The 27,859-nt window shown below is 37.7% G+C and overlaps 1 protein-coding gene across 2 annotated transcripts in view; it reads right to left on the bottom strand.

Moving 5' to 3' along the window:
- GADL1 (glutamate decarboxylase like 1) overlaps window positions 1-27,859 on the bottom strand; it is a 168,516-nt gene that overhangs the window by 96,949 nt on the left and 43,708 nt on the right. For both annotated transcript variants that reach the window (XM_015445005.4, XM_065539812.2), the window contains exons 5-11: window positions 27,678-27,784; window positions 26,832-26,947; window positions 20,935-21,014; window positions 20,758-20,812; window positions 15,582-15,698; window positions 10,790-10,854; window positions 10,417-10,498 (exon numbers count right to left, since the gene is read on the bottom strand). In XM_015445005.4, coding sequence (XP_015300491.3) covers window positions 10,417-10,498; window positions 10,790-10,854; window positions 15,582-15,698; window positions 20,758-20,812; window positions 20,935-21,014; window positions 26,832-26,947; window positions 27,678-27,784 — 622 coding nt within the window. The remainder of the gene's footprint in view (window positions 1-10,416; window positions 10,499-10,789; window positions 10,855-15,581; window positions 15,699-20,757; window positions 20,813-20,934; window positions 21,015-26,831; window positions 26,948-27,677; window positions 27,785-27,859) is intronic.

Here is a 27,859-nt window from a genome sequence, read left to right as displayed (position 1 = left end):
ATATTGGCTGGTGTTTTACAAGTAATTTTTGTGTTCTTAATTATGCTTGACTCTGTTTGATAATGTGATCATATATTACTTTTAAAATATGGAAAGAAAATACCAGTAACTGATATTTTAAGTCACCTCTGTTGCAACAGTTTCTTGACCAGTCTTTTCAGCAGTGTTCTCTTATTTTATCTACATTCTCCAACTCCTTTTTAACCATTACATAACTAAAGAATAGTATATGTTAATTGTTTACTTAAAATGTTTTTTTTTTTTAATTAACCTTTGCGTTAACTTAGGGTAGGGGGCATGTCTTATTCACTGAACACATAGTAGTCTCTACATATTTTCAGGTTGAATGAAAGACTGAATAAACAAATACTTATTTCCAGTGGCAGTACTGAACAGCTGCTAATTATTAAAAATCCAAAATGTGGTACATATCAATTCTAATAAAGGAATGAATAGATGAATTGGAGTCCCTCCCACTGAAGACAGCCAGGAATCCTGGAACAAAATATAAAACTGCATCTAATGAAAAGCCTAGCAGACCTCCACAAGACAGGGATAAACTGCTGGAGGTACAAAGAGGGAAAAGGGAACTCAAGGAGGTAAGCTAGAGACGTTCCTACTCCGGGAAATTTTCAGAGTTGGGAAGGACAGTCAAGACAAGAACCAGAATGGTGAGAAGGAAGGGAACAATGATTGAGGTCCTATGTCCACCAAGTTTGGAGACCTAGAGTGTTATCAGTTCTCACCACCAGATATCCTAAAGGGTTCAGGAAACCAAAAGTGTTCATTGTCATTAAGGCCAAGAAAGAAATCTCTTTTCTTGTTTGGGACCCAAAGGTCTCCACCATGAAATGGAGGTGCAGGCTATACCTCGAAGATCCAGAAAAAACGTCAAACATTGGTCCTAAACTGCCAGTTCCCTCAGATGCTCATAAAAATGAAAATAGAGATTCCATTTTTATAAAGAAAGATCACTTCAGGTCTCAAATTATTCCTAAGGGTAACTTTTCAAATAAAATATTAAGTAAACCACCAAGGATTATAAGGTACCTCTCTAGACAATATGAGAGCCAGGAATCACAGACACAAGAAATAATAGTAATAACACCAAAGGGAAACTAGATATTGAAGTTAACAAAAGAGATGGTAAATATGCTTAGTGTTCAAGCAGATAAAAACTAATCTTAAAAACATCAAGAACCTAGAGAAGACAGTATATAGGTAAGACAATACCAAAATAACTCAGACGGCTTTAGCAGCAGATTAGCTACAGCTGAAGAGAAAATTAGAGAATTTCAAGATAGGTCAGAAGAAACTGTACACAATGAAACATGGAAAGACAATTATGGAACATATAAAATAGAAGAAAAAAAAGGAAACAGGCTTACTATATATTTAATTGATGTGCCAGAAAAGGAGAGAGAAATGGAAGCAAAAAATTGACTCCCTAAATATTTTGGCCATGAAACAACAAAGCTAGAAAGCCTAATTAGAATTATCAGGTATGTTTTAAGATATCTTCCTTGGAAACAACCAATATGACAATAAAATTATACAAAGAAAAACAAATAGAATAATTTATTCCAAGAACTCAAAAGGGGGCCTCAAGTATCTTATCAGAGTTGTGGTAAAAGCGAAGGCCTTAACTAGCACAGGAACAGAAAACCAAACACAAGTTTTCACTCATAAGTGGGAGAGAAACAATGAGAACACATGGACACAGGGAGGGGGGAACATCACACACCAGGGCCTGTCTTTGGGTGGGGGACAAGGGGAGGGGGAGAGCATTACAACAAATACCTAATGCATGCAAGCCTTAAAACCTAGATGGGTTGACAGGTGCAGCAAGCCACCATGGCACATGTGTACCTATTTAACAAACCTGTACGCTTAGCACACGTATCCCAGAACTTAAAAAGAGAAGGCCTTGTTGCCACGAGTTAATAGTAAAATAAAAGGCAAAAAGGCAGATACTTGCAATCCTTTAAAAATAGTAAAACCAAATTCTAGCCCACCCGAGGCAGGTGTAGCATGCTTAGTATGGCATAAATTTTTCTATTACATTCATTCCAGGCTTCCTTTTATTCCCTTAAATCTTATGTTTCTTCCTTTCTTAGATTTTAATTTATATAATCTTTCTGTGCTGTAGGACCCTAATCAGTTTTGTTTCAAGCTGAGATGGAAAAAAATTAGTGTGTAAACAGAATCCTCTCTCTGGGATATTTTTCAACTGCTGGTCTTTTATAAAATGACAAAAGGACACAAAGGCAGAATTTCATATTTTTCTTTCTGGTCATTTTTTAGCAAATCTGAAGTCCTCTGTGATGATGGGGCAGAGAAGCAAAGATTGGAGTTCCATACTGAAACAGGCTGACTGCCAAGATAAGTGAATTCGTTACCTGGAAGGGCGTTAGCGAGATTCCTACACCCTCAGGGTTCTGCAGAAACAGGCAGAAAATATAAAATCCAATAATGGGCAAAACACCAACTCATCTAAGCCAAACTGACAAAATAAATGTAGCTTAATCAGTAAGACCAGGTGGCAGCCACCCAAGAGTTTTGAAGGAACTCAAGGATGAAATTGGGAGACCGTTGGCCAAGATGCTGCATCCAACATTACAGACAGCCATTTGCAGCAAACTGGCAGATTGTGAATGTCATTCTGTTCATTAGAAGGGGTCAAGAGAGGACCCAGGGAGCCTTAGAAAAGCAAGTGTCTCTTCTACTTGTCCAGTCTCCAATAAAAGACAGCATCATTAGATACTAAAACAAAAATAACTTCCTAGGGGAAAGACAATATGGTTTCTGAAAAAGGAAACCATGAGTCACTGGTTTATTATTGGTCTCTAAGGCATGTAGGTAAAAGGCCAAATGTTGGCACAACCCAGAGTCAAGATTTTTAAAGTGCCAACATGGGATGGGATGAGGGGAGGTAATGGCTACATCAAGCCATATGGATGAGACAAATGATTTCCATACCCCTTCAAAAAAATTCCTATATATTAGCGAGAAGGGACATGCTTTGAGACTTGAAAGATCAGAATGCATGATAAAGGACATATTACTGCACACTGTGGGTAAAAAACTTAAAACACATTGCCATTTGGTGGTATTGGAAATAGATACAGATTTAGTCACTTCAGGAAACATTTTTTAATTGAGAATTAGCTGAGGCTTGGGTTTTATACTCAGTAGTGGAGCAACAGTGGTGAGTGAGACCCATTCTGTCCTCAAGTAGCTCTCAGTGTACTACACAGATGATTCTAAGAACTGTGGTGCCCAGTTCAAGCCCTGCATTAGGACCGGTACACATTTATGACTAGATGGTAACTGATGATTGAGATCAGGTCGTACAATCACAATTACATAACACATAATAACACATCTCTTGGGGTCACAGTCAGCAATAGCAGCAATATACTGAGCTGTATGGGTCAAGGATCTAAAGCAAAATGCAAATTCTCTTGTTAAAACGAATGGCAGTGGTAATACCAACAAATCCTAAAAATTTTATTGGTTTGGTGGAGAAATAGATAATGGATTCTGAACACAGGAGGTTCTAACATTATTATCCCTTTACCTTTTAGAGAAGGAAAGCAGAAATGACAGCGGTGTTTGTGATTACTGATGAAATCATGTTTTTTAATGTGATGCACCTGCAAAACTTCGTGGAAAGAAAATTACCTGTTGCTTATTATAATTTTTAAAATACAGGAATTAAAGAGTATTTACCAATCAGGATATCAATGAGTTCTCTGTGTTTGATTCTCAACCTTGCCGAAAGGCCTGGGAAGAATTTTCTGAGCTCAAGCAAGAACAGCCCAGACACAGAGAATGATTATGGCAGCATGAAGCACAAGAGACTGATATCTCCCCTACAAGTCAAATGCTTCTCTTTTCTAATCAGTTTTGAACACCTACCTTCCCCTTTTTCTGCTACATTAGCTGGTAGGCTGTCATCCTAAATAAATTTACAAGGTACCTGTACAGAAAAAGTGTGAGTGTTCTCTGGCAGAAGAGAAAAAAATTTCTTTGATCAGATTGTTCAGTATGTTCAAACCATCTAATGGCATTTCCATAGGAACTCTATGAAGAAAAGCAAGAGCTAGGAAAGAAATCCCCACAAAACCAGATTCAGTTTGTTCTAGTTTCTCTGATTTAAAAGAAAAATGTATTTTCTTTCTTTACTTGCACACTTTTTAACAGGCATGTAATAATTGTCATTTGTAATATCAATCATTCAGAACAGAAATGAAAATGGGGCTAAGAAACCTGCTTCTCGGGTATATTTTCCAGCAAAAATTCTATTCTGTCTTTTCCTGGCAACCACACTGGGAAATGACATTAGTCTCCTTTTTTTCTTTACATTGCAGTGTGTGGCTCAGCACATCCTCAATAACTATGTGTTGAATGACTATCCCACTCTTTTTTTTTTTTTGCTACTCCTTCTCCAAAAATAAAAGTGGGGGGGGGGCGGGGAGGGTCTATATTCTGAGCCTCCTCTAGAATGAAGATGAAAGGAAAGGAAAAGCCTTGCAAGCTTATCTCCAGGGCCTCACATTTAAAACCTAGGTAATTTACAATTGCGTGTCAATACACTGAGCCAAAGAAGATCCCTGAGAAGGAGGTATAAAATGTCAATAGATAAAATTAGAAGGAAAATGTTTGCATCTGTGTCAGTAAGTGTACAAATGTCTGCCTATCAAATTGACAAAACTATGCCTGTGATGTCAAAGGTTAGAACAAAAACATATGCATGCACACACACATGCATATATATATATATACACACACACACACACACACTCCATTAATGAGAATGTAAATGCTTTTGAAGAAAGATTAGGAAACCTGTATTTAAAAAGCATTATGAAAGCTAGATACCGCTCTTCCACTTCTAGGGATTTATGCTAAAGACTAAAGTTTGTGCAAAAAGATTTAGTCTCAAAGATGGTAACCAAATTTGTAATAGACAAAAATTAAAGTCATCTGATTGGCCAGCAATAAGGGGTTGGCCAAGTTAATTATGATACATCAAAATGATAGGACTTTCTGCAGCTATTAAAATTGTAATAGCATCCATATTGACATGAAATAGTTTTCATAATTTTGTTAAATAGAAAATGCATGCTAAAAGCAAGATATACTGCAAATTTTTTAGATGAAGGATGGTGTATACACATACATTTAAATGTAGGTATACACTGGGAAATACATAAAGGCCATCTTCAGATATCAGTATTGTGTTGCTTTTCATTCACCTTTCTTTTTATCTGAATTTTCAGACTCATTGGATGGTGAACATGAATTACTTCTGAAATAAAAATATTAAAAATGAACATGATTTTTTAAAATCCATACTGTCAACATAGTCTTTCTAAAAAAGTAAAAAAAATTCACTTGAGTTTTCTGTAGCAGCTAGGTTCAACAGAAAGGCATTGTGAGTTCAAATGGAATGATAATGGTAGGTAGAAATAAAGAGGAATCATTTATACTTAAAATGCCATCTGATTAGCATGTTTCATATTCTCATACCTGTTGGGGTTTTTTTTTTTTTTTTTTGAACTAAAAAATCTGTCTCATAAACACTAAAAATCAAAAAGCTGATACTGAGATTTTTCTCCATCTATGTAACTGATTCTTAGAATATATTGCCTTTTTATTTTAGATCAAAGCATCAAAACTGTCTTTGATCCAAAACTGCCACGCAAATCCCGCATTTATCTCTGAAGTCAACCTATTTATAATCAGATTTTTTTTAAATCCCTGATTTTCTTTTTATCCCTGTAATTCAAAGGGGGTTAGTGATACTACAACTTTGAGAGCAACAGCTGTGCTTTGTTCCTGAAGCAGTCCTATTTACTAACACAGGAAATCAAAAATGCAAAAGCTACCAGTCAATCAGGAAAACAGCATTGTGGATGTCAGGGTTTTGCAGGTACAAATTAGGGAATTAGTTTTTGCCTGAACAGCAGTATATTTACTAAGTAATTTACTTTCTTTTAAACTAGAGTTATCCTCTTACATTCAACAGAAGAAGTACCAATTAAAATCACTATTCATCAATGATTGTCCTAACACAAGCCTTGTGTTAGGACCTAAGCAATAGAGCTCATCAACTATAATTTTAATCATTGTATCTTGGAGTTTTCAAAAGGAATAATTTGGGGTGAGGGAAAAATTCAAATTCTTAGTTACTGCTGACATGAAGGCAGATATTTCTGAGGATGATTAATGTATTAACCATTCAGTTTTTAGATACTAGATTTTTTTCCCTTTTCAGTGAATTACTTGCTAGGCACTGACAACAAAGTGGTGAACATGATGATAGTCTTTCTCCTCATGCAGCTTACATTCAGTAGGAGAGAATGATATTACATGAGAAGTCATTACAAATAGTAATTATACACACTATTATGCATATAGTAACTAGAAGCACTTTAAAGGAGGGAAACAGTCTGAGAAACAACACTGGGGAGGTGCCAGTTTATCTTGGTAAGTCTGGGGACTCTTCAAAGAAGAGGGTGACAATAAGCTGTCACACGAAGGATGAAAGTCATTCACATGCCTCACATTTTGTATGGCTCAGAACACAGTTATTCAAAATATGGCACCTTGGAGGTCACTCGCTGACCTTCTCATCTTTCTTCCCTGAAACATGGTCATAAATAATTATTTGACCTATCTCCCCTAAAAGGAGGCTGTTAAGACCCTCATTCCAGAGGGGTCCTACCTTATGCCTGGAGGTCAAGAAGCCTGGACAAACAGGCTCTGCAAAGTCCCCCCTGCCAGCTTATGACCATACTTCTGCATGATTGTCCAGAAAAATAGTTTTACCTGGGCCTTTGGAGCTTCATCTCTGAAGGTTCTTGTTTCACATAAAATGTTGGTTAAATAAGCTTGTTATGCTTTTCTTTTGTCAATGTCTTTTGTTATAGGAAAGTCAGCCATGAACCTTGCAATGGGTAAGGAAAAGAGAGGACTTTTTCTCTCCTACATGTTCTTCTCTGTTTGGTTAGCATCCCTCTTTGTGGTCTTCTCACCATCTCCCTGGCCATTCTGACTCAGCCTTCATGGGGAATCCTTCCTCCTCTATCTAATCTCTAAATGCTAAAGTTTTTCAGGGCTAAGTTCTAGATCTTATTTTCTTCTAATTCCAAAGAGCGTCCCAAGGCATCTAACCCATTCCTATGACCTCACATGTCATCTATGTGTCAACAATTCTGTAATAGACTTTACTATATAGACTTCTTAGATTTGGGTCCGTATGTCAACCTCCTATGTGACTTCCTCACTTGAATACCTCAGAAGAACCTCATTTAGTATAAGCAACACTGAAACGTGTTTCACTCTCAACTCTTCTCCTCCAGTGATCTTCATCTCCCTAAATAGAATCATTCATTCGGTTGCTGTATCCTGATTACTGATACAGCAACCGAATGAATGATTCTATTTAGGGAGATAGACATGACACCTGTTTCTCTCTCATCTTCCATAATAATTGATAATGAATTGATAATCAATAGTTGATAATTCAGCCCTGTCTAAATTGACAGCTAAAATGTATACTAAATATCACATTTTCCCATCTCTCTTGCCATCAACTCTGGCATAGGATATTACAAGCCTTTTTTTAGTCTTCTATCTATTCTTGTTCCCCTCCAATTCATTGTCCTAAATGAAAATCTTTTCCAATAACTTTTAGTTCTTCTATTGTTCTAAAGATCAAGTCTAAAATCATCACAATAGTCTCTAAGACCCTTCATGATCTACCCACTGCTTGATCCTTTAGTCTCATATCATGTCAATCTTCACATTATTCTCTATGCCTCAGTCAAAATAGGCTTTTTCAGTTTTTTAATTTTTTAAAAAAGGACATTACTTTCTTAAAGAATTTTTACATGATGTTCCTTCCACCTGGAACATCATAGATCTCCCTACTGTGTATTACTGAAGTGACATATTCTTCTCTATATCAGACAAGGGTGCATTTGGCTGCAACTAACAGATTACCCAATGGGGAGATGGTTTCAGTAGTAAGAACATTTAATTTTTAACCACTGATATCACAAAGTCTGAAAGGAGTCACATTTTGGGGGTGCAACGTTTCAAAATTACCCCAATCCAAGACTTTCCCTTTGTTTCTGTCATTCTGTGCATATTAATTTTTAAAATTGAGGGTAATTGCCTTACGGTAACAACCCATATATCAAGTCTGATGCAACTGCATTCAAGGTAGAAAAATGTGAGAAGAATGCTTTCGTATAAAATTCTTCTCAAGGTCCTCATCACATTTTCCTACATCACATTAGACATATCTATGTCATATGGAAACTGCAGGGGAGGCTAGTTAGGTGAATATTGGGAGATGGGCAAGAAGAGAAGGAGGCTGGAATGCCTGTTGATTTTTACAATCAACAGAGTCTGACATTCGTTGGTGCACTTATCAAAATAGCAGTTAAAAAATTAAATACCTGCATTTTGTTCATTGTCTTCCCTGTGAGATTTAAAGCTCTTTGTCTCTGAGGAATATGTCTGATTCAATGCTATAAGAGCCTGGAATCGCACAGTGTCTAGCCTACACAAATCATTTTTGCTGGTTGATGGAATGAATTAATGATATGGAAGAGAGAATAACAGGCAGAAACCAGGTACAAAAGAGATAGAAAACTGCCAACACAAAGCTTAAACTGATTGCCATATCTCATATCTCATGGTTCAGCTTTCTATTCCATTTAAATTGAAAACAGTCTTTTTCATTAAAAAAAATCAGGTAACTTTTTGAAAGTGCTCAGTTCTTTGCACAGTGAATAGAATTCCCCGAACCTCTTAATTCATGCCATGAAAACAGACATGGTTATGATTGTCACTAAGATCCAGGAATGAATTCTTTTTTTTTTTTTTTAATAAAACCCTGTTAAGGAGTTATATGATCCAGAAAAATTTAAATTGCCTCAAGTACATAAATGTAATTCAGTTGTTGGCTAAATTACTCAAATATTTAACAAGAAAAGTGTATGAAAGCTAGAAAGTTATTTAAGAGTAGTCATAAAATTTTTAGTGTAAGTTCCCCACTCCTTAGCGTATCACACCAACAGATAAGTTTGTCATTCAGATTGTCTGATTTAGGTAGAAAGCACACGTAAAATACCTCACTCATTAAGGATGATTGACACATTTTTGTTTTTATACCTAGACCAAAAGAAAACTTGAGTAAATTCCTATCTCTGTACCATCCTAAATGTGTACCTATGGGCAAGTTGATTACGTTCTTTGGTTCACAATCAATATAGTAATCTTAAACTACCTTTCAGTTACAAATACAGTCACACCACAACTTTAAAACTTAAATTTAAAAATTAAATGGTATTGAATACATTCAACTATATCCAACCTAATACAACATTAAGGAACTGATTCATATTTCTGGTGGTGTCTATTTCTATAGAAGCAAAACCTGTTCCTAGTTTCTGATGGACATTCTGTTTGATCATGTCAAAATGCACAGGGCAGTAGCATATAAATATCACAATTTCTTTACAAAGTTGTAAATAGCTACACATGCAAGACTAGGTTTCAAGTTTTAAAAATAGTTTTCATTTGAAATAAAATTCCTTAAAAACAGAAAATGACTTTAACATTGGCAAAGGGAGTTCCCTAAGAAAAAAATGTAAACAGATGGCTGAGAAAGATCACCCACATGCTGAACACAGATCTTGAGGAGGCATTTCTAAGAATGAAGTAGCACTTCCCAGCCTGGGCCACTTCCCACAAGGATCCTTATTTAACCCATGGAAAACACAGAGTTTATACCTCCGGCCAACAGGAGCCTCAACTTTTTTCCCACTTGCCTTACAGTTATCCAGACAAGTTTCCAACTCTCCCTAGCATTCCAAAAGAAGCTAAGTACCAACCACTTGGGATGAACAATCCCCTAATAAATCAGTGTTCAATGATCAGCCCTGAACAAATGTCTTCCCATATAAACGGGCTGTTAAGCCCTAGCTAAGTGTATTAAGTATTCAATTTAATGTATGACACACATCTGTTCCACTTTCTCAGTGAGCAGAAGTTTCAAGATAACTTAAATCCCAGACTTAATCAAGGAGAAAAAAATCTTGGCAATGTTTAAAACTGAGTTTTAAAATATAATCCAAATGCGGGTGAGAGAGACCATTTTGCTGTAACTAATGAGATTATATAATACCTAAATCAAATCCACAAAATTACCTGAGCAGAATCACTAAATATTTTATCTAGGCTTCTTTTGTCTTTCATTTAGAGACCATCAACATTTCCCAAAGACCTTCAATTTACACCTTGCCCAAGTCGCCAAGAGTGAGCAAAAATGAAGCCCTTGGCAAACACAGTGACTTAACCCCCTTGAAGCCCAAAGAACACAAAAGGAAAACTTACAGATTTGTCTTTCACAAGGAGAGCACAGCACTGGATCCCAGCCATCAGCATCTTGTGTGGGTTCCAGGCCACAGAGTCAGCCCTATTTTTTAAACAAAGGGACAGAGAAGGGAGAAGACTCAGTTAGTTTCCACAGGCAATGGAATACTATCATTATCAGTATCTACATTCAGTACTCATAAAGTTTACTGTTCTACAGAACTCCTTGTCTGAGTGGTTTAAGGAATTTGGGTTTTTTTTCTTTTTTTTTTTTTTTTTGGTTTATTTAAAGAAAACAATTACTTTGTTTTTTCCTATTTTCAAAATATCACTTAGTCCAAAGAGATCCCTTTGCCTGACAAAAGTTGGCTGTACACCAGGAAACTACATTTACCTGTGGATGCCATGCAGAAGCTTGCGGTGCTTCCTCGACATCAAAGCTGAGCCACCCCAAGAAGCCTGTTGAGATATTTACAGTACCAAAACAATGTTATTTCAATGTTATTTGCCAGTGGATTGTCATAGAAAACCCTCAGTGATGACCTCAATCCGCATTATTTGATATTTTGTTTTATGTCATGGTAACTGATTTGTACCCCAGGAAATTCTGATCACTGGTTCTACTCAGGCAACCAGAACCTCATCACAATAGATGGGCCCTCACTGACCCTTAGAATTATAAATTCACACATCATATATTGGTATATTAACCAACTGAGCTATGTGTGGATGAAGAGGTTCAAAGTCTATGCCCTCTTATAGCTTAGACTCTAACATAGACAACATCTTCACAATGCTAACATTTTGCCATTCAGTGTTTGATGAGACATGGGCTAAGGACTAGCATTCTACATAATGAACGAGGCATATTATTGACATGGTAGATAGAAGACCAACTAGAATGATCTAGGTGGAAATATCTGTTAATGAAAAATTAGATCATTTTAGCTAAATGGCTTTCAGAAATATCTGCAAATGAAACAAGGACAAATGAGAGAGAGAGCAAGCTTGGGACATAAGGAAGTTATCCACAGGAGAAATAAATTTTGTGAGCAAAGGAGAGGGGAGCTCAGATAAAATCCCATAGTCAACAGGTCTGGAACAAAGGGAGAAAAATTCATGTAAGAAATACAAAAGTTAGTATGCTTCTTGAAAATGGAGCAGACATAAATTTTAATTTGTAGGGACATTAAAGGATAACTATTGAGAATTTGAGGGGACTAGCTTGGGCTGTATTGAATGCTTTCCATGTTTATTTAAACTTTACAGCATTCCATTAAGAATGGAGTTATGATCACTTCCACTTCTTCTAAAGTTCAGAGGTGTTCAGGTAAATTGTCCAAGGTCTTGCCAATGACAAAAATCAGATCTGAGATTCAAAGCCTATTCTCTTGTCATGTTAACATCATTACTTAAGGAAGGTGACAATTTGGCCAAAGTGGGGAGTATAGCATGTGCAATGAGGGTGACAGAGATGCTTCAGGCAATAGGTAAGTTCAGGAGTTGCTTAGGATGTAGCAACCTCTGTTTTTGGCTATGGAATTTAAAGGCATAGATAGACCTTAATATATAGAAGGAAGTGGCAAGGTTGTACGCATCACAGATATGGAAGATAAAGAAAATGAAGTATCTCCATGATCCTCAGAGTACTACAAAAGCTGGGCCCATTGGTAGCCAATGAGAAAGTACAGCACAAGCAACTTTGTGGCCTTAAATCCCACTTAAAAACAACTTTCATTGACAGCTGAGACTAGGGTAAAGTGAATGAGTCAGTAGGGTGCATAATTCAAGGAGGAACTCAGTCTCAGAGCTGGACTCTTGCAAGGCCCTAAGAGTGAATCCTCAAAATTTGAGCCCTGCGAATCCCACTGGCCTCATATTAGCACCAACCTTGATCCCATGGACTAGAGTCTCCAGCAACTCGATGGGGTCCCCAGAGGCCTGTGAGGTCTGATGTGTTTCAAGGATGTTGTGTGTTCAAATTCCAAAGCATTCCCAGGTAAAGGATTAGTAACTTAGTATTGTCAGTCAAGTTCCCTTCCTGTTGCATTTTCTCCCTTACTTGGATTCACAATGGACCATGTGAGACTAAGGCTGAGCCACAAAGGCAAATGTCCTCAGCATCTAGGAAAATTTTATCCCAGCCTACACCTTGAGGATCTCCAGATCTGGATTTTGAGAACTTGGTCCTTGCAAATATTAAGATGAGTTACATATCCCATTTTTCTTGACTTGCATTACATATCCTAAATCCTAAATTACCTACTTTTCTCACTTCTCTTATTGCCCAACCTCTCTGAGAACCTTTCAGTGACAACTACAGGAAGGATTAGTCTACTCAGTTACACCTGTTTACTCACTAACCCTTTCCACCTGCCTCATACCCTACACTTCTACCCCTTCATGCTCCCTGAGCTAGCGTCTGCCTTCATTCCTTCTCCAGAAAGGTCAATAATCATCTCCCAATTCTAGTGAACTGGATTTAAGTTTTGAAATCACAAGAACTCTTTCAAGGTATTAGTTCACCAGTTTACAAAGTACTTTGGCAGGATTAGGAACAGCTCATCCATAAATTTATTCAGAAAATAAATAAATAAAACACTCCTGATGTAAATGCCGTACTTTAATTTGCTTTACTCTAATTCCTAACTCCAGAACCTGTGAAATTATCAAACCAATCACCTAAATGATGGAGTTTGGCTTTCCATCTCAATAAAGACTGTCATTTATTAAGCTCTTACTATATGTGAGGCACCACAGTTTATCATTTTTTATATATTTGTCTTTAATTGGTTAATAAATTAATAGTAGAACCAATCCTGAAAGGGAAGTGAAGGAAGGAATGGAATTGAGATTTGGCAGCCTCTAAAGCCCAGGATTTTAAATATGTTTGCTGCCTTCTATGGGACGTGGAATGAAGAATGGGTGAGAGAATAGGAAGCTTTGCTGGGAATGAGGCTTCCAGCAGCTACAACCTCTGATTTAAAGAAGAGCTAGACCAGTCCGACATTTTGCTCTCAGACAGAAGCTCGCATAACAATTGCCCTCATGAAGGAAGAACTGTACTGGAGGTGAAAGAGTCTAATAAAACTAGTTTTTCTTATTCGGTGGCTTAAAAATGCATTATATTACCAAATTGGAAGACACTATCAAATGTAAGCATCCCCATTTTTTGTGTACTACTAATAAAAATTGACATCAAAATACCAATTTCAGATGTTAAATTTTTTTCAAATAAATGCATCTTAAAATTAATAAAACGTGATATGTATGCAGAGCAGTATTGTTTTACTGAAAACTCAGAACAAGTAAATGTCTTTTCATTTTTAAAAAGAGATAATGTCAGTTTTTAATATTTTAAAGAAGCTTTAAAATGCCATTTAGAAGATTTCCAACAGGTCCAAGCAATTATTGCAATTTGTTAATATTTTCTCTTTAAAACTAATAAAGTACCTATGGCACATGAAGTTTCTTCAACATAAGCTACATGTTCCTGTAATAACATTTTATGGATTTGACACCCACAATACTAAAGGATGGGTAAACACTGTCTTTAATAAGCCAGATAGACTTGTGTCAAATTTAATATAATACTATAGGCATTTGCCAGATGGGCATGCTATGCACAAATAGGATAATTTGGTGTGGTTTACATTCCCTTATAAAGAAGTTTTCTTCAAAGAATCAACCTTTAATTTTTAGAAAACCAAAAGAGCTTTTCATTCATACTTATAAATCACAATTTTCTCTAAGCCCCATAAATCTCTTAATGTCACTCCCAATTTAAAAGCTACTGTGGTTACTGTTTTACATAAACTATTTACTTTTCTCCGTTTTATACAAACTACATAAACTATATAATCCATATGTGATGTTTCTTTTATGAGAGTATAATATTTAGGTATAACTGCTGATGTATTTGATTTTTTTCCCCTTATTTCCACAGTTAAAAAATGCTCACTTCATATTATCTTTTAGGATATAATGTATTGTTATGCTTCTAAGTCTATAAAAATCAATAAGATATAAGTTGAAATATGAACAGATACAAATGCTAAAATCCCATTAAGAAGTCACAAATAATCTACCTGAAGTATTGCCATTGGCATACTAATAGAAGCAATAACTCTAGTGAACTTTATACTACTGTTGCTCTTACCAAATGTTAGTATACAGTTAAGGTAAACTTTGAATCATATCACAGACGCTGTACTACATGATACTATTGGATTGAAATAAACACTTCGAAAGCATAAAATCATCTAAACTACAAAATTATGTGTGGATATATCCCCCAAATGCTGTTTTCTTTTGTTCAGCAAGTCAAAGAACATTGCTTCTGATAAAGAGGATCTGAAACTATCACTTACCAGAGGAAAGGTCCCAAAATACCACATGCAATTGTCTCTTTGGTTAGAATCAAACTAATTGAACTCCTGGTTTCGCAATTTCATTTTAAAAAAGAAAATTAAAAAGCTCAACAAGTGTTCATAGTTGACTGAATTCAGCATTCTAACCCTGGAGAAGTAGAATTTTTAAAGTTGCCTTTGATTTAAAGAAATACGTATTTTGAATAACCACAGGACTTACAAAAAAATTTTTAAAAGCCAGTGCTTTATTAGAAAACAGTGAAGAGTATATTATCCCAACCCCCTTCAAATAATTACTTGATAGATCCAGAGAGAACTTGCTTTAGGTGTAGCATGCAATTATGTCATGTAGCTTTTTGCATTTTCCAGCTGTTTGGAATCATAATTTTAGAGCTAGAAGATCCTTTATAGCCCACATCCACAATGCCCCCCCCTTTACAAATGAAGAAATTGAAATCCAACAGGCTAAGATCACAATGAAGAAGAGGCAGATGAGTCTCAAACCAATCTCTCAGCTCCCTAATCCCAGATGTGTCCCTTACACCAGGCTGCTTCAATGACAGTAGATTTGAGGACCAAAGATGGCTCATGGGAGTGAAAGAAGCAAAATGGAATCCAGAAAACTAAAAATTTACGAAGCCTTGGAATCTTCTCATTTATACTTCACAGAAAGCGGCATACTTGTTTTCCCCAATGTGAAAAACAAATAAAAGCACTGGGGACTCCACATCTAGTTTCTGAGAATAAGAAAAATGTCATACCAAGGCTACAAAAAGACCAAAGGGTAAACACGTATGTACACATAGATGAACTTACATCTACATGAAGCCAGAGGCCATGCCGCTCACAGATGTCTGCTATTTCATCCAGAGGGTCAAAGGCTCCCAACACAGTTGTACCAGAAGTGGCACAGACAAGAAACGGTGCTGCCCCCTGTAAGAAGGATCCAAAACACAAAGAATTGTCACTGTCATCACTAAGCTTGTCCTGTAATAGCTGGAAAATATAAAGGGTTATGCATCCAGAGAGTTACATGGTTTTTTTTGGAGATAGTCACTAATTCAATGGGTGTTTTTAAATGTTGTCAATATGTGGTCTCTTGGCATTATAAACAGATCAAGTGTACATCTTCAGTATTCTCAATATTCTTCAGTATTCTCATGTTCTTTTTGTAATGTTTTTTGTTCTTTAAATTGTCCAGATAGAAATTTAATAACTTCAGCTGCAACAGCAAACTGACATTTTGTATGACTCCTAATTTCTTCCTGAAAAAATTGTGCCATCACTGTCGGCTTCTCAAAAAAAAAAAAAAAAAATTGGAATACGAACAGAGCTCCAGGAGTAAACCATGCAGGCCTGTTTGCTTGTCTCCTTGTAAAGTAAGTGCAGTTATAAAACAAAGAATGTAGAATTATACTCAGGTACAAATTCAGCAACAGAGGAGATAAGGCAACCTCACTGAGACACCTTCTCCAAAACAGGTGCTGCAACAGAGAAATCCATTGGCATGTGCTGGAAAAGAAAATCTGTATCACTTCTATCGTGGTTATTCCTCCTCACATAGCTGATGACTGCATCTCGTGGAGTGAACAGGCGCTGGTGGGAAATAGAGAAGGAAAGGGAGAATGTGGGTGCACACACACAGTGAATGGTTATCTCGGTCAAGCTAGTCACACGCTTTGTCCCCATTAAAGGACTCGATGCCAACCAGATCGAGGAAGAGTACATGAGGTTGTTTCCACATGGATTGCTCCAGGATGGTGGCAGAGATGTGTTGCTCACTGTGTAGGTGCCCTGCAAGAACACTTGCAGACACGTGGGGGTGAGGGGAGCAACTAGAATATTAAGATTCAAGAGCACCTGAGAAATGGCGACAAGAATGTTTACTGCCTCTAAAAGTCGTTTACTGCCTCTAAAATTTTTTTTTTTCTCCATTTAGCATGGAGCCACTTTTTCCCCTCAGTTTTATAAAGTGCATGCTCATTGCAATATATTTTTATGTCCTTTTATGCCAGGGATTATTGTGTTTGAACCAAACTCTTTCCAATTTAACTGACTTTTGACAGAAACATGTTATTTCTCAATGGAAAGTGGGGCCAGAGCAAGAATATATGGTTTGCATCTCTAAATTGAGACTCATACAGATCAAAGTGATGGTATATAATAAATCCATTTGCCATCTTGGGAGACAGCTGTGGCAAATAGAATCAATTCCATCTACCCAAAACTTGTAGAGCCAAGTCAGTAGGTGACAGAGCCCTGGAGAAGCCAAAGGTTTTGAAAATTCTTCCCTGTATTCAAACTACTGACAACTATGGCTTTATCATACCACTGACCTAAAGGAAATAAGACCAGCTTTACATCAATCATTAAAATCATTAAAAGCAATAGAAAAAGTAATTTTCTAAAACCATTTAAGGTGTCTTTAATGGTTGGGCTTTTCCTCATAAGCTATATGACATCCTGACAGGCATGAGAAAATACCTTTGCAAGCTATTAGAGTCTATTAATGAGTTTTTCTCAGCTTTTTAAAAAGATCTCACTATAAATACAAGCCCAGAAATTAAACTTTTGCAATCTGGATTTAACCTTCTAGATTTTCTTCCCCATATCTCATGCTGTTAATGAGAAAATTCAGTAGAAACAGTATTGATTGCATGCTGCCAGTGAGCTGTATTGCCTAAGAAAATTTGTCATTTCTCACACTCATAACTCTAACAAAATGTCTCTAAATATTCAGTGTTCATCCTAGTTTGAGCTTGTCAGTAAGCCCTTTAGAACCTATGATGCTTTGTGGTTTTCACCATCTCCGTAATGACATCAAGACAAGGTCACCGTGCAACAGTTTTTCAATGGATTGTCATAGGCCAGGGAATTGAATCCCAGCAGAAAAAGTAGTTGATGTACTACTATTCCTTATATCTGAAACAACACAAGTTAAAAGCTTGAAACAAAACAACTAGGTCTGAAGCTACTGAGAAAAATGAACCAGTCATCATATATTATTATCTCAGAATGGATGCAAGGTTTGTCCTTGGTGAATCCAGGCTCAAGTATTAGCTGACTTGAAAGAAAACTGAGGAGACATACCAACTCTAACCCCATTGCCCTACTTTTAAATGTGCCTAAAGCAATTTTTACTTTTCAAAAACTTACTTTTTTGAGTTCTCAACTTTAGTATTATGTCCGTTTCATGTACTTTCACTGTCAAAACAAACAAAAATTTGAGCGACGAAAATGATAATGACTGTGGTGGAATAAAACCCTCTATGCTAGAAATATGAATTCTTAATGACACTAAAAAAATAAGGATTATCTTTAGGGGATGCTAGGCAACAAACTCACTATTTTAAAAATTGATAAATAAGGGGAAAGAATAGGATGTCTATCCTGTCTTGCTGTGCAGTGTTTCCTTAGGGAAACAAAATGAGGAGGAATGTTTTTCTTTATAGCAGAATGCCTGACAATAAGGAAGGAGAGAAGGAATTAGGACATCGCTTAATGAAATAATGGGTCTAGACGATGATCATCAATGGCAGCAAAATCCATCAAGTGAGAAGCTGATGGAGGGTATATTGTGATGGATAGACTGACGATACCAGACGCCACCAATCAATGTTATTACAAAAAAGAGACGCAGGATGTCTCCTGATGGCAGGACCCATGAAGCCTCCCTGGTTTTAAAAAAAAAAGAAAGATACAGCTAAATCTCATTGAGTCTCAAGATCTAACTGCCAAATTACAGAAAATAAAAAGAACAAACCGGATGGTGCAGAGGAGGTGAGCACTTAGGGTCTCAAATTCTTGATGTAATCCACAAAAATCTATAACGTGGAAAGCCCTACAGGACAAAGGACCTGATCTTTTCAACAAATCAATGGTAGTGGGGGACAGAGGAGGGAGGAGGAAGCCATAGATCAGAAAACATTTACATTTGACATATCAACAAAATGCAATTTGTGAACTTTATTCGAATCCTTAATTCAGACAAGCCAACTATTTTTTTTAAAGGGCAATGAGGGAAATTTTAATATACACCGAAGATTTGATATTAAAAATTATATTTTAAACAAAACTATGGTATGTTTTTAAAGCAAGTATATATCCTTTATAAATATACTCAACTATTTATAGATCAAATGATATTATGTCTAGGGTAACCAATCTAGTGGTGGTATGAGGGAATGTGGTACAGATGAAATAGAAAGGAGCCTAATGGCTGTTGATTACGGAATGGGTATATGAAGGCTTATGATATTAGTCTCTTGGTTTGTGTGCGTGTTGGTTTTTTAGGAAACATTTACAATTTTTTGTAATGAGAAGATTAAGAAGTGGGGAATAGGGAACGGAGAAAGGGAAGAAGGAAAGGAGAAATAGGGAGGGAAGAAAAACAATCATGACACAATTAATATTCCCCACCAAGATTAATAATATATGCAAATTATTTTTGATAGGAATTTGTGTAGAAAGAAACTAAAACTAGAAAATATCTGCAGTTCTCAGCAGAACGAACTTACAAGTTGTTACTCAGAATTATACCCGAGTCAAATCTGATTACGTAAACCATCAGATAACAATCAAGTTCACTTGTCATTGGAATGTTTAAAAAAGAAATGTAGATGAAGGACACATACCTGAAGTCATACATCTGCAATAATGGCAGAAATTTTAAATACAGAAGTTCAAGCCAAATATTGCGATCTAGCATTCCCCAGGGCTAGGTGATTTTTATGAAAACTTGAAAAAAAAAGTACAATAACAGAACTGTAATATTTGAACTTAAAAACATTTAAAAACCCATCCTTGTTAGAGGATGAACTCCTATGAGGATAGATACACATGTATCCCAGCTCAGGAGCCAGGCTTTTTATTTTTCAGTAGTCATGCCTGACTTTGTTGCTACCTATTGGAAAGTTACTGGAGAATAGACTCAAGCTCCATTAGCAGGCAGCGGTGGGATGGGAGAGAAGCAGCAGCAGATCTAGCAGGCTTTTGGTCCAAAAAGCAAAATGGCTGACACCAAAATAATGATACTTTTCTTTTTTTTTTTTTTTTTTTTTGAGATGGAGTCTTACTCTGTCGCTCAGGCTGCAGTGCACTGGTGTGATCTCAGCTCACTGCAACCTCCGCCTCCTGGGTTCAAGCGATTCTCCTGCCTTAGTCTCCCGAGTAGCTGGGATTACAGGCATGTGCCACCAGGCCTGGCGATTTTTTGTGTGTTGTTATAGAGACCGGGTTTCACTGTATTGGCCAAGATGGGTTGGATCTCCTGACCTCATAATCTGCCCGCCTCAGCCTCCCGAAGTGTTGAGATTACAGGTGTGAGCCACTGCACCTGGCCTAATGACATCCCTTTTTAAAATGCAGGTGTTAAGGCCAGCCTTGGCTGGAGCCATAGCAGGTGCACAGAGCCATGCCTTGCTTTCTCCAATATTTCAGTTTTAATATGTTCTAGCAGCTAAGGAAGAAAGGACATTCTGCCACTGAACTACTAGATACAGACCCAACAGGGGGGTGATAGTAATAGATGGGTTTTTGGGTTGGAAGCAACCTGGGAGAATAGGTTGGTCAAGAAATCAGGAATCACCCTGAATGCAGCCCAGAGAAAATCGGTTTGTCCTGCAGATTTCTCAGAGGGAGGAGTTATAAGGAGAGGAGATGCTGGGGCCCTGCTGGAGAGACTGGGTTCATCCTTAGAGCTTCTTCTAGCCAAGAATCCTGAATACGGGTGATTTCATTGTTTTAATAGGCTCCAGCTACCTGGGAACATGAATATCCGGGAAACTCCACAGAACATGGAGAGCCAAGCACTTGGAAATAGAACATCTGTAAATGAGTTTTCCTATTTTAATTCCAACATGCTCTCTTCTCTCTCCCACACACAGAAATGGTTTTGGCTGTTTGCATTCTCTCCTTGCTATTCGGTCTCTCTCATAAGCGCACGCGCGCGCACACACACGTTAACTCTCCCTCTTGCTTTCTCCCCTCTCACCTCTTTTCTGGCTTGCCAGACTTGCTTCTCCAGTTCCTCCGGTATCATTTTACCTCTAAGGGACAAAGATTTGAGACTTTCAGTTATGTTTTGTAGTTAACAGACAATGATACTGCTTTATAAACCGTATGAATTTTTCCCTCCACCCACCAGGCTTCCGGATCCTGTCCCCATTACCTTCCATCTGTTTCCACAAAGCAAACATTCTCAGTGCCAATCCCAAGAAAAGAGGCTGCCTTCTTCATGGAGTAATGACACTGAATTAAAAGGGACAGTGGGGAACGGAGGAGACATGAATACATGGCACAAGAAAAGCATTGCTTATTATCAGAGGCAGATGAAAGTCAGTATGGCTGAGCATAGTCTTTGGGACATCATTGCATAAAAAAGTAATTTAATTGAGCTCCTTAGCATAGTGGTTGAGAACATCCACTTTGGGGTCAGAGAAACCAAGATTTAATGTCAAGTATTCCAGTTACAGCTATGGAATCTTGAATAAATAATATACACTCTCCAAGCCTCAATTTCCTAATCTTTAAAGGGATCATGCCAATAATGCCTACTCCATCTGCTTGTGATAAGTGGGTTAATAATATATGTAAAGGGCTTAGCACAGAGCCTGGCACATGGAACAAACCAGGACACTGGAGGCTGTTGTTTTCCATCCCATTGAGAAAAGTAAAGTTTCTCCTGATGCTACCCCTAAGACTTAGTATTAATGGAAATTTAGAATCTAGTCCACTGCTGACTTTGAAACCCGCTAAGGAGAGGGCATGACTCTATCTCAAAGATTGCAATCACAGGCTAGAGAGGAATTTAATTATTTCTTAGAGCAAACAATGAGTTGTAGGTGCTGATCAGACACTTGACCAATCTGGTTTAATACTGAACACAAGACTGAAATTAAACACACAAGAATGTGGCTAAAATCATAAGAACGATAGTACTAATAGACAAACCTACTCAGCTATGGCATGAGTGAGGCTAACAGGTGAATATGGAATTAAGTCTGGTCTATTTCATATTGATAAATAGTAGTGTGTGCTTTACATTATTGGGCCTTCTCTACTACATGAAGCCCATAAAATAATTAGCATGCAAACAATGAATATGTCGCTTTTCATACATTAGTGAGGACAGGTGGTCAATTAATTCTTTTTCATCCCAGAAAAATGAGGGTGCTAAAGGACATCATTGTACCAAAGAAAATCTTAGTAATTTGTAGGTATGAATACATTAAAAGAGTAGTCATGCCTTCACACTTCACTTGATATATTCCCTCAAATGTGGTAATTTTTTTTCCTTCTTTTGTCGAGAGTTTTATTGGGAGCTCTTTTTTTAACTCTGTAAAAATAAATGGAGAAGTAACATCAGGAACAATGAAACAGTTCTAAATAATTAATTTCCAAATATCAAATAGGACCTGTCCAAAATGCCTATAGGATGCTTTTATTTCAGGTTGTTACAAGACCATATGCATACTGAAGAGTAATGATGTACATGAAAGTGTAATTAATTCTCTACTTGCTCCACCAGCCTATGCTGGTTGGTGGTAACCTGCCTGCCATAGCTAAGGTGACATAGCTCGGGTGAGTTATTTCTCACCAGAGAGTTGGGCTCTGGCAACCAAACAGCTATTGATTTCATAATGATAAATGCTAGTCTATCCCACTGATATCTACCTATAAGGAAAATCACAATGCTCTCCCCCTGAGAAATAGCAAAATATCTCCAACCAATGAATCTGCTGAATAAAAAACTTGTAATCAGAATAAGAATAGTGGAGCTCTCTTTAAGTACCTCAGTGCAAAATACAACCCAATGTCAATCTGAGATAGACAGATCAAAAAAAATCTGCAAAACTGAAGTTTAAATATCTGAAAGCTTCAGAGAAGGAAGAGTCCTGGAAGGGGAACAAAAGAAGGTGATGCTTCAGACATGCTGAGTAGTTTCAAGGAAAGGAAAAACCTAGAAGGCTGGAATTCAAAAGTAACAACTGCATTTAGAAACAAACAGTGGCTGTTTCTATCACTGGCAAAAGATAAGTCGGTTGTTCTAAGACCCAACCTCCCCATAGGTTTCATAAATCTACAGAAGACGAAAAAACTCTCAGTGGGGTGTTCCTTTCTATAAAGATAAAATGGCAAGTGCCTACATGAAAGACAGCATTGAGCAGGAGTTTTACTTTCTGGCTCCCACAAGGATTTTTTTTTCTATGACCTTGAGCTGCTCAATGAACTGCTGCTTTCTCCTCAGTGTACACTGTGCCCTGGACACCTGGACTCCAATGCTGACTAATTTGATTCTCAAGTTAGCTGGTAGAGAGAACGGGGTATATAAATGTTACATTTTAGAGAATGAAGAAAAAGAGTTTCCAGGGGATGTCTCTAAGAACACACAGCTGGTTTAATTCCCAAAGAGGCCAGAACCAGAAGCCAGATAGACTGAACCCAGACTCATGCTCTGCGAGATGTCCTACGAAGCACCTGCTTGCCTGTGGAGACCTGCAATCACATCCCATCGCAACTCAACCTCAGCTCTCACTCAGCGATCAGGAGGAAGTGAAGGAGGCACCTTAGGGTGCACAATTTAGAGGCATGACACTGAGACACACCCTAGATACCTACCTCACTTGCTTCTCCTAGCCCAAGCCCTGCTAGAGAGGAGCTAGGCCATTGATTACTGGCCTGGGAGGTAAGAGTTTCTTTTTCACCCTTGCTTTTTAGTGGCAAATCATGATCACTACTTTATGCTAATTCCAGAAGTGATCTGAAATATACAGGAACTTTACAAACTTGGGATTTCTATACACCCATGGAATTTATATCAAAGTACAAACCAAGTCATAGATTTATTACTTTTATTTCTCCAAAAGTTCCCTTCTCTTAGATTCCCATTTAGCACTAGATAGGCAACCTTGGATATACTGACAGTGCAGAGGTTTTTGTCGTGATCTTGCAGGTCTCTATCAATAGTAGAATTAAAATAAAAGCCTAACGCATGCAAAAACACCTTCAGTGGTGGGTACGTATATTCTGCACTTGATGGTGCAAGACAGAGATGGAGTAATTTGGGGTAGCACAAAAACTGGAAAAGATCACCTAATAGAACAGTACTGTGCCATGGACCAAACCCCTAAAAGGAAATAAGGGAGATATAGCAAAAAAACTAACGCAGAGTTTAAGACTGTTTAGTAAACACAACCTTCTTTAATTCTTTAATGAAATAGACTGATTTGTTGTAATAAGCAGTAAAGGCAGTCAATAAAATATGAATTAAAATAGTGCAAATGCTATAACTAGACTCTTCGAGAGAGCAGGGAAAGGAATGAGCTGCAAAGTAATGTTTCAACCAATGGAGTGAAAATATAAATTCCAGGCTACAGTGTGCTCGAAGTGATGTAATTTTTCTGTGGAATTCACACCTAGTTCTTGGTTTTGCTGGCTCCAACTTCTGCTGGCATGTTAGCCAAGGCATATATTTTGCCTCTATTTGGAAAATTTTTGAAAACCACTTAGTTCTGGTTTCACAACTACATAAGGTTTCACTTTCTTTACACTCCCAATTCACAAGCCCCACCTGTTAGTGATCTTTCCCAGGCATCATCTTTATTCTAGGCTTCCATATAATATCTTTCCCCTTTCCATGGTAATTATTCCAGAAGAACTCCAGCAAGCTTTAAACCAAATAAAGAATGAAAAAGGCAAAAGTGAAAAACCTGAGCTGATAACCAGGGTGCCATTTGATCAGCTTTCCCATGCTTGGAAATAGCAGTTTGAATGCAGAAGAGACTCTGCATTTATGATCCACTGGGGTCCCTCACATTGAAATATCCAGGGCTGAAGCATGAAGAAGGAAACTCTATTCCATAATAATCCCAAATAATCAGGTACTTTTTTCCAGCTGTCCATATTACCAAACATTCTTCTCTTGGTACAGAAAGAATGTCTTATGAACAAGAGCCTCGAATGGCTGAGTTAAGAATCTCAGGCGCTAGATGATTCCTCCCAGTTGCCTCCCATCACTCAACTCCCACTTTGCACTTAGTGCTGAAAGAACCAGAGCAAAGGTCAGACAGGGCAAGAGGAAAACATGAGAGTGGTCATATTTTCTCCTACTGAGGAGAAATTAGTGCACAATTGGTCCTTTTGCAATAAGAAACTAACTTTTGTATTTAGAAGAAAATGATAGATACAGGAAAGCCCAGCTGGAAATAACAAACCCTCAGTTTTTTATTTTGCCCACTTCATGTTAGTGACAGGATACCTGGTATTACCTCAGAAGGTAAGAAGCTAAACTCATTCTGCCAAGAACCTGGGTGATGAAGCAGTGGTAGAATAGACAGAGGCATCCACTGGAGTCACACAAGAACAGGAAAGGGAGAAAGTCTCTTCCATATAAAGGATGCACTTAAGCTGTGCCATCTACTTCTGCCCACCTTGTTGTAGCTGGGTCATTCTCCTAGTAACAATTATATTTAATATTTAAAAAAAATCTATTATGTCCCAGATGCTACTTTACATGCAATTACTCATTTAACATTTGCCAAAACTCACTAATCAACTACCACGTGGTTGCTGGATTGTTCTAGTGGTTCCAGTGGTACTCTGTTCCATGTATTCAAATCCTCTGCCTGGTGACTTTACGGCAAGTCTCCCCATGAGGTGGGGTCTGTCTTCCCACATCTTGGATCTGGGCTCACAGATGGGACTTTGCCAAGAAAATGAGGCAGAAGTAACAATGGCCGGTTCCGAGGCTAAGACTCAAGAGACCTGATGTGTTGCCATGCCCTTTTATACCTGCGCCATTGCCATGAGGACACACCTAGACTGACCTGGAGAATGAGAGACATATGGAGCAGAGAGGCATCGCTGGAATCATCCAGGCTGAGCCACTCATAGATGGGCCATCAGTCAGCCAACCCCTAGACGTGGAAGGGGGCCCAGCCAAGAGCAGCAAATTTGCCCAGCTACCTTGAGACTTACAAGAGATAATATACAGTTATGGAATGATAACTGTATATTTGGGGTGATTTGTTGGTTATAAGAGCTAAACGATAAACTTATTTTTACAAATTTAGGAAACTGAGGCTCAGAGAAATTAACTCATTCAAGGTTACTCAGATAGTAAGTGGCAGAGGCGGGGACTGAATCCAGGCAGCCTAACTCAAAGCCAATGCACTTATCCACCATCTGACCTCCTACTTGAGTAGAGAGTAAAATATAAGAGATTGAGAACACAATCTCTTTTGCCACCGCAAAATCTCTCTCTCTCTCTCTCTCTCTCTCTCTCTCTCTCTCTCTCTCTCTCTCTCTCTCTCTCTTTCTGTGTGTGTGTGTGTGTGTGTTTTCGTTGTTATTGTATATTTTCCTTTTCCCTGGAAAAGATACACATCCCTTATATTAGGCAATCAAAGCAATCATTTTACAAGGAAATGTGAGTAGAAGACATAGCTGAGATCCATAGTGTTCATCTAAATACTGACAAATAAGACACTCAAAAAAAAGAGATTCACAGAGATAGCACTTTCAAATTAAATATTCTTTTCTTAAAATGTTTTTACAGACTATACACTTTAAATAAAGATAATTACACACAATTGGACCAAGCGTTACAACATCAAACTCCTTAGAATTTACTTTGGAGGCCGGGCGCGGTGGCTCAAGCCTGTAATCCCAGCACTTTGGGAGGCCGAGGCGGGCGGATCACAAGGTCAGGAGATCGATACCACAGTGAAACCCCGTCTCTACTAAAAATACAAAAAATTAGCCGGGCGCGGTGGCGGGCGCCTGTAGTCCCAGCTACTCAGGAGGCTGAGGCAGGAGAATGGCGGGAACCCGGGAGGCGGAGCTTGCAGTGAGCCGAGATCGCGCCACTGCACTCCAGCCTGGGCAACAGCGTGAGACTCCGTCTCAAAAAAAAAAAAAGAATTTACTTTGGAATGAAATACTATGTTATACTGCAGCATATCAGTCACATGGGTATAGGACAAAATCGCATCAGGAGTCCTCAAACAAGCCCTCTTAAAATGCATTCTCAGAAAATCTATATTCAACACAAAAAATAATTTTTACCTCTGCAGATGTGAAAAGGATTAATCTTGGCGAACCAGACAGCCCCTTTTCCTTAATATCAGGACAATATTTGTATCTAGCTAAATTCATTGCATACATATTGGACACTGAGCCACCTGCAAAAACAAAATTAAAATGGCATATTTGTAGCATGAAGTTGTAGCTCACAAAATGCTGAATACAGTGGAAAGCATGGATGGCCATGGCTGCCCTAGTCTAATGAAAAATCACTGTGAAAAGCACATGAGCAGCGACCTCCCTGCTCCCACTACTCTGAAGATTTTATTGCATACCCTAATCTCTAATTCCAGAACTTTTATTCTTAGAAAAAAAGATAAATTTTGGTGTATTTTCATGACAGGGTTTTTTTCAAACCAAAAGTCTCAATCTGTCAGCTCTGGACTTAGAGTCAGTACCTAGGTCTCCATAGTTAATATTCTTTCTGTCACCTAATCAATAAAATTGAAATAATATTTGTTGGTCTCTGGCTCCAAAAAAGGACTACAGGATAAACAAATGTAATTCAGAAATCTTCTCAAGTAAAATTTGATTTTAAAATTTAGAGGACTTACAGCCTTTCCAAACTTCCAGCAACTGATCAATTCATTTGTTAGATATGAATCCTAAATTGTAGGCATCTCATTCATGAAGTATGTATGTCACTTATTTAGCATTAATACAAAATGTGATCACTCTGGAGAAAGGCATAAGCTAGATTCTTAGCAAGTAGAATTATTAATATCCAACTTTTTGTCATGTATAAATCTGCAAGGAGTTGTTCCTCATATAGGTAAATTTTTATGTGTTTGTATTGGAAGATTGATATCAATAACTAATTGTACTCACCTGGGTTAAATATTCCATCCCCTTCTTTCCAGCCAATAAATTCAATCATTTTCTTCAGAACCGCTTCTTCCACTAACAGAAACACTGGGGACACCTCATACGTATAACTAGATGGATATAAAAAACACTTCACTTCTATGACTAGAGTCAAAACATTCCTTTGGTGTCCCAAGAAATGCACA

The sequence above is a fragment of the Macaca fascicularis genome, chromosome 2 (genome assembly GCF_037993035.2).
Source record: "Macaca fascicularis isolate 582-1 chromosome 2, T2T-MFA8v1.1".
In the NCBI taxonomy this organism is placed as follows: domain Eukaryota; kingdom Metazoa; phylum Chordata; class Mammalia; order Primates; family Cercopithecidae; genus Macaca; species Macaca fascicularis.
This window is presented reverse-complemented; position numbering and strand designations above follow the sequence as displayed.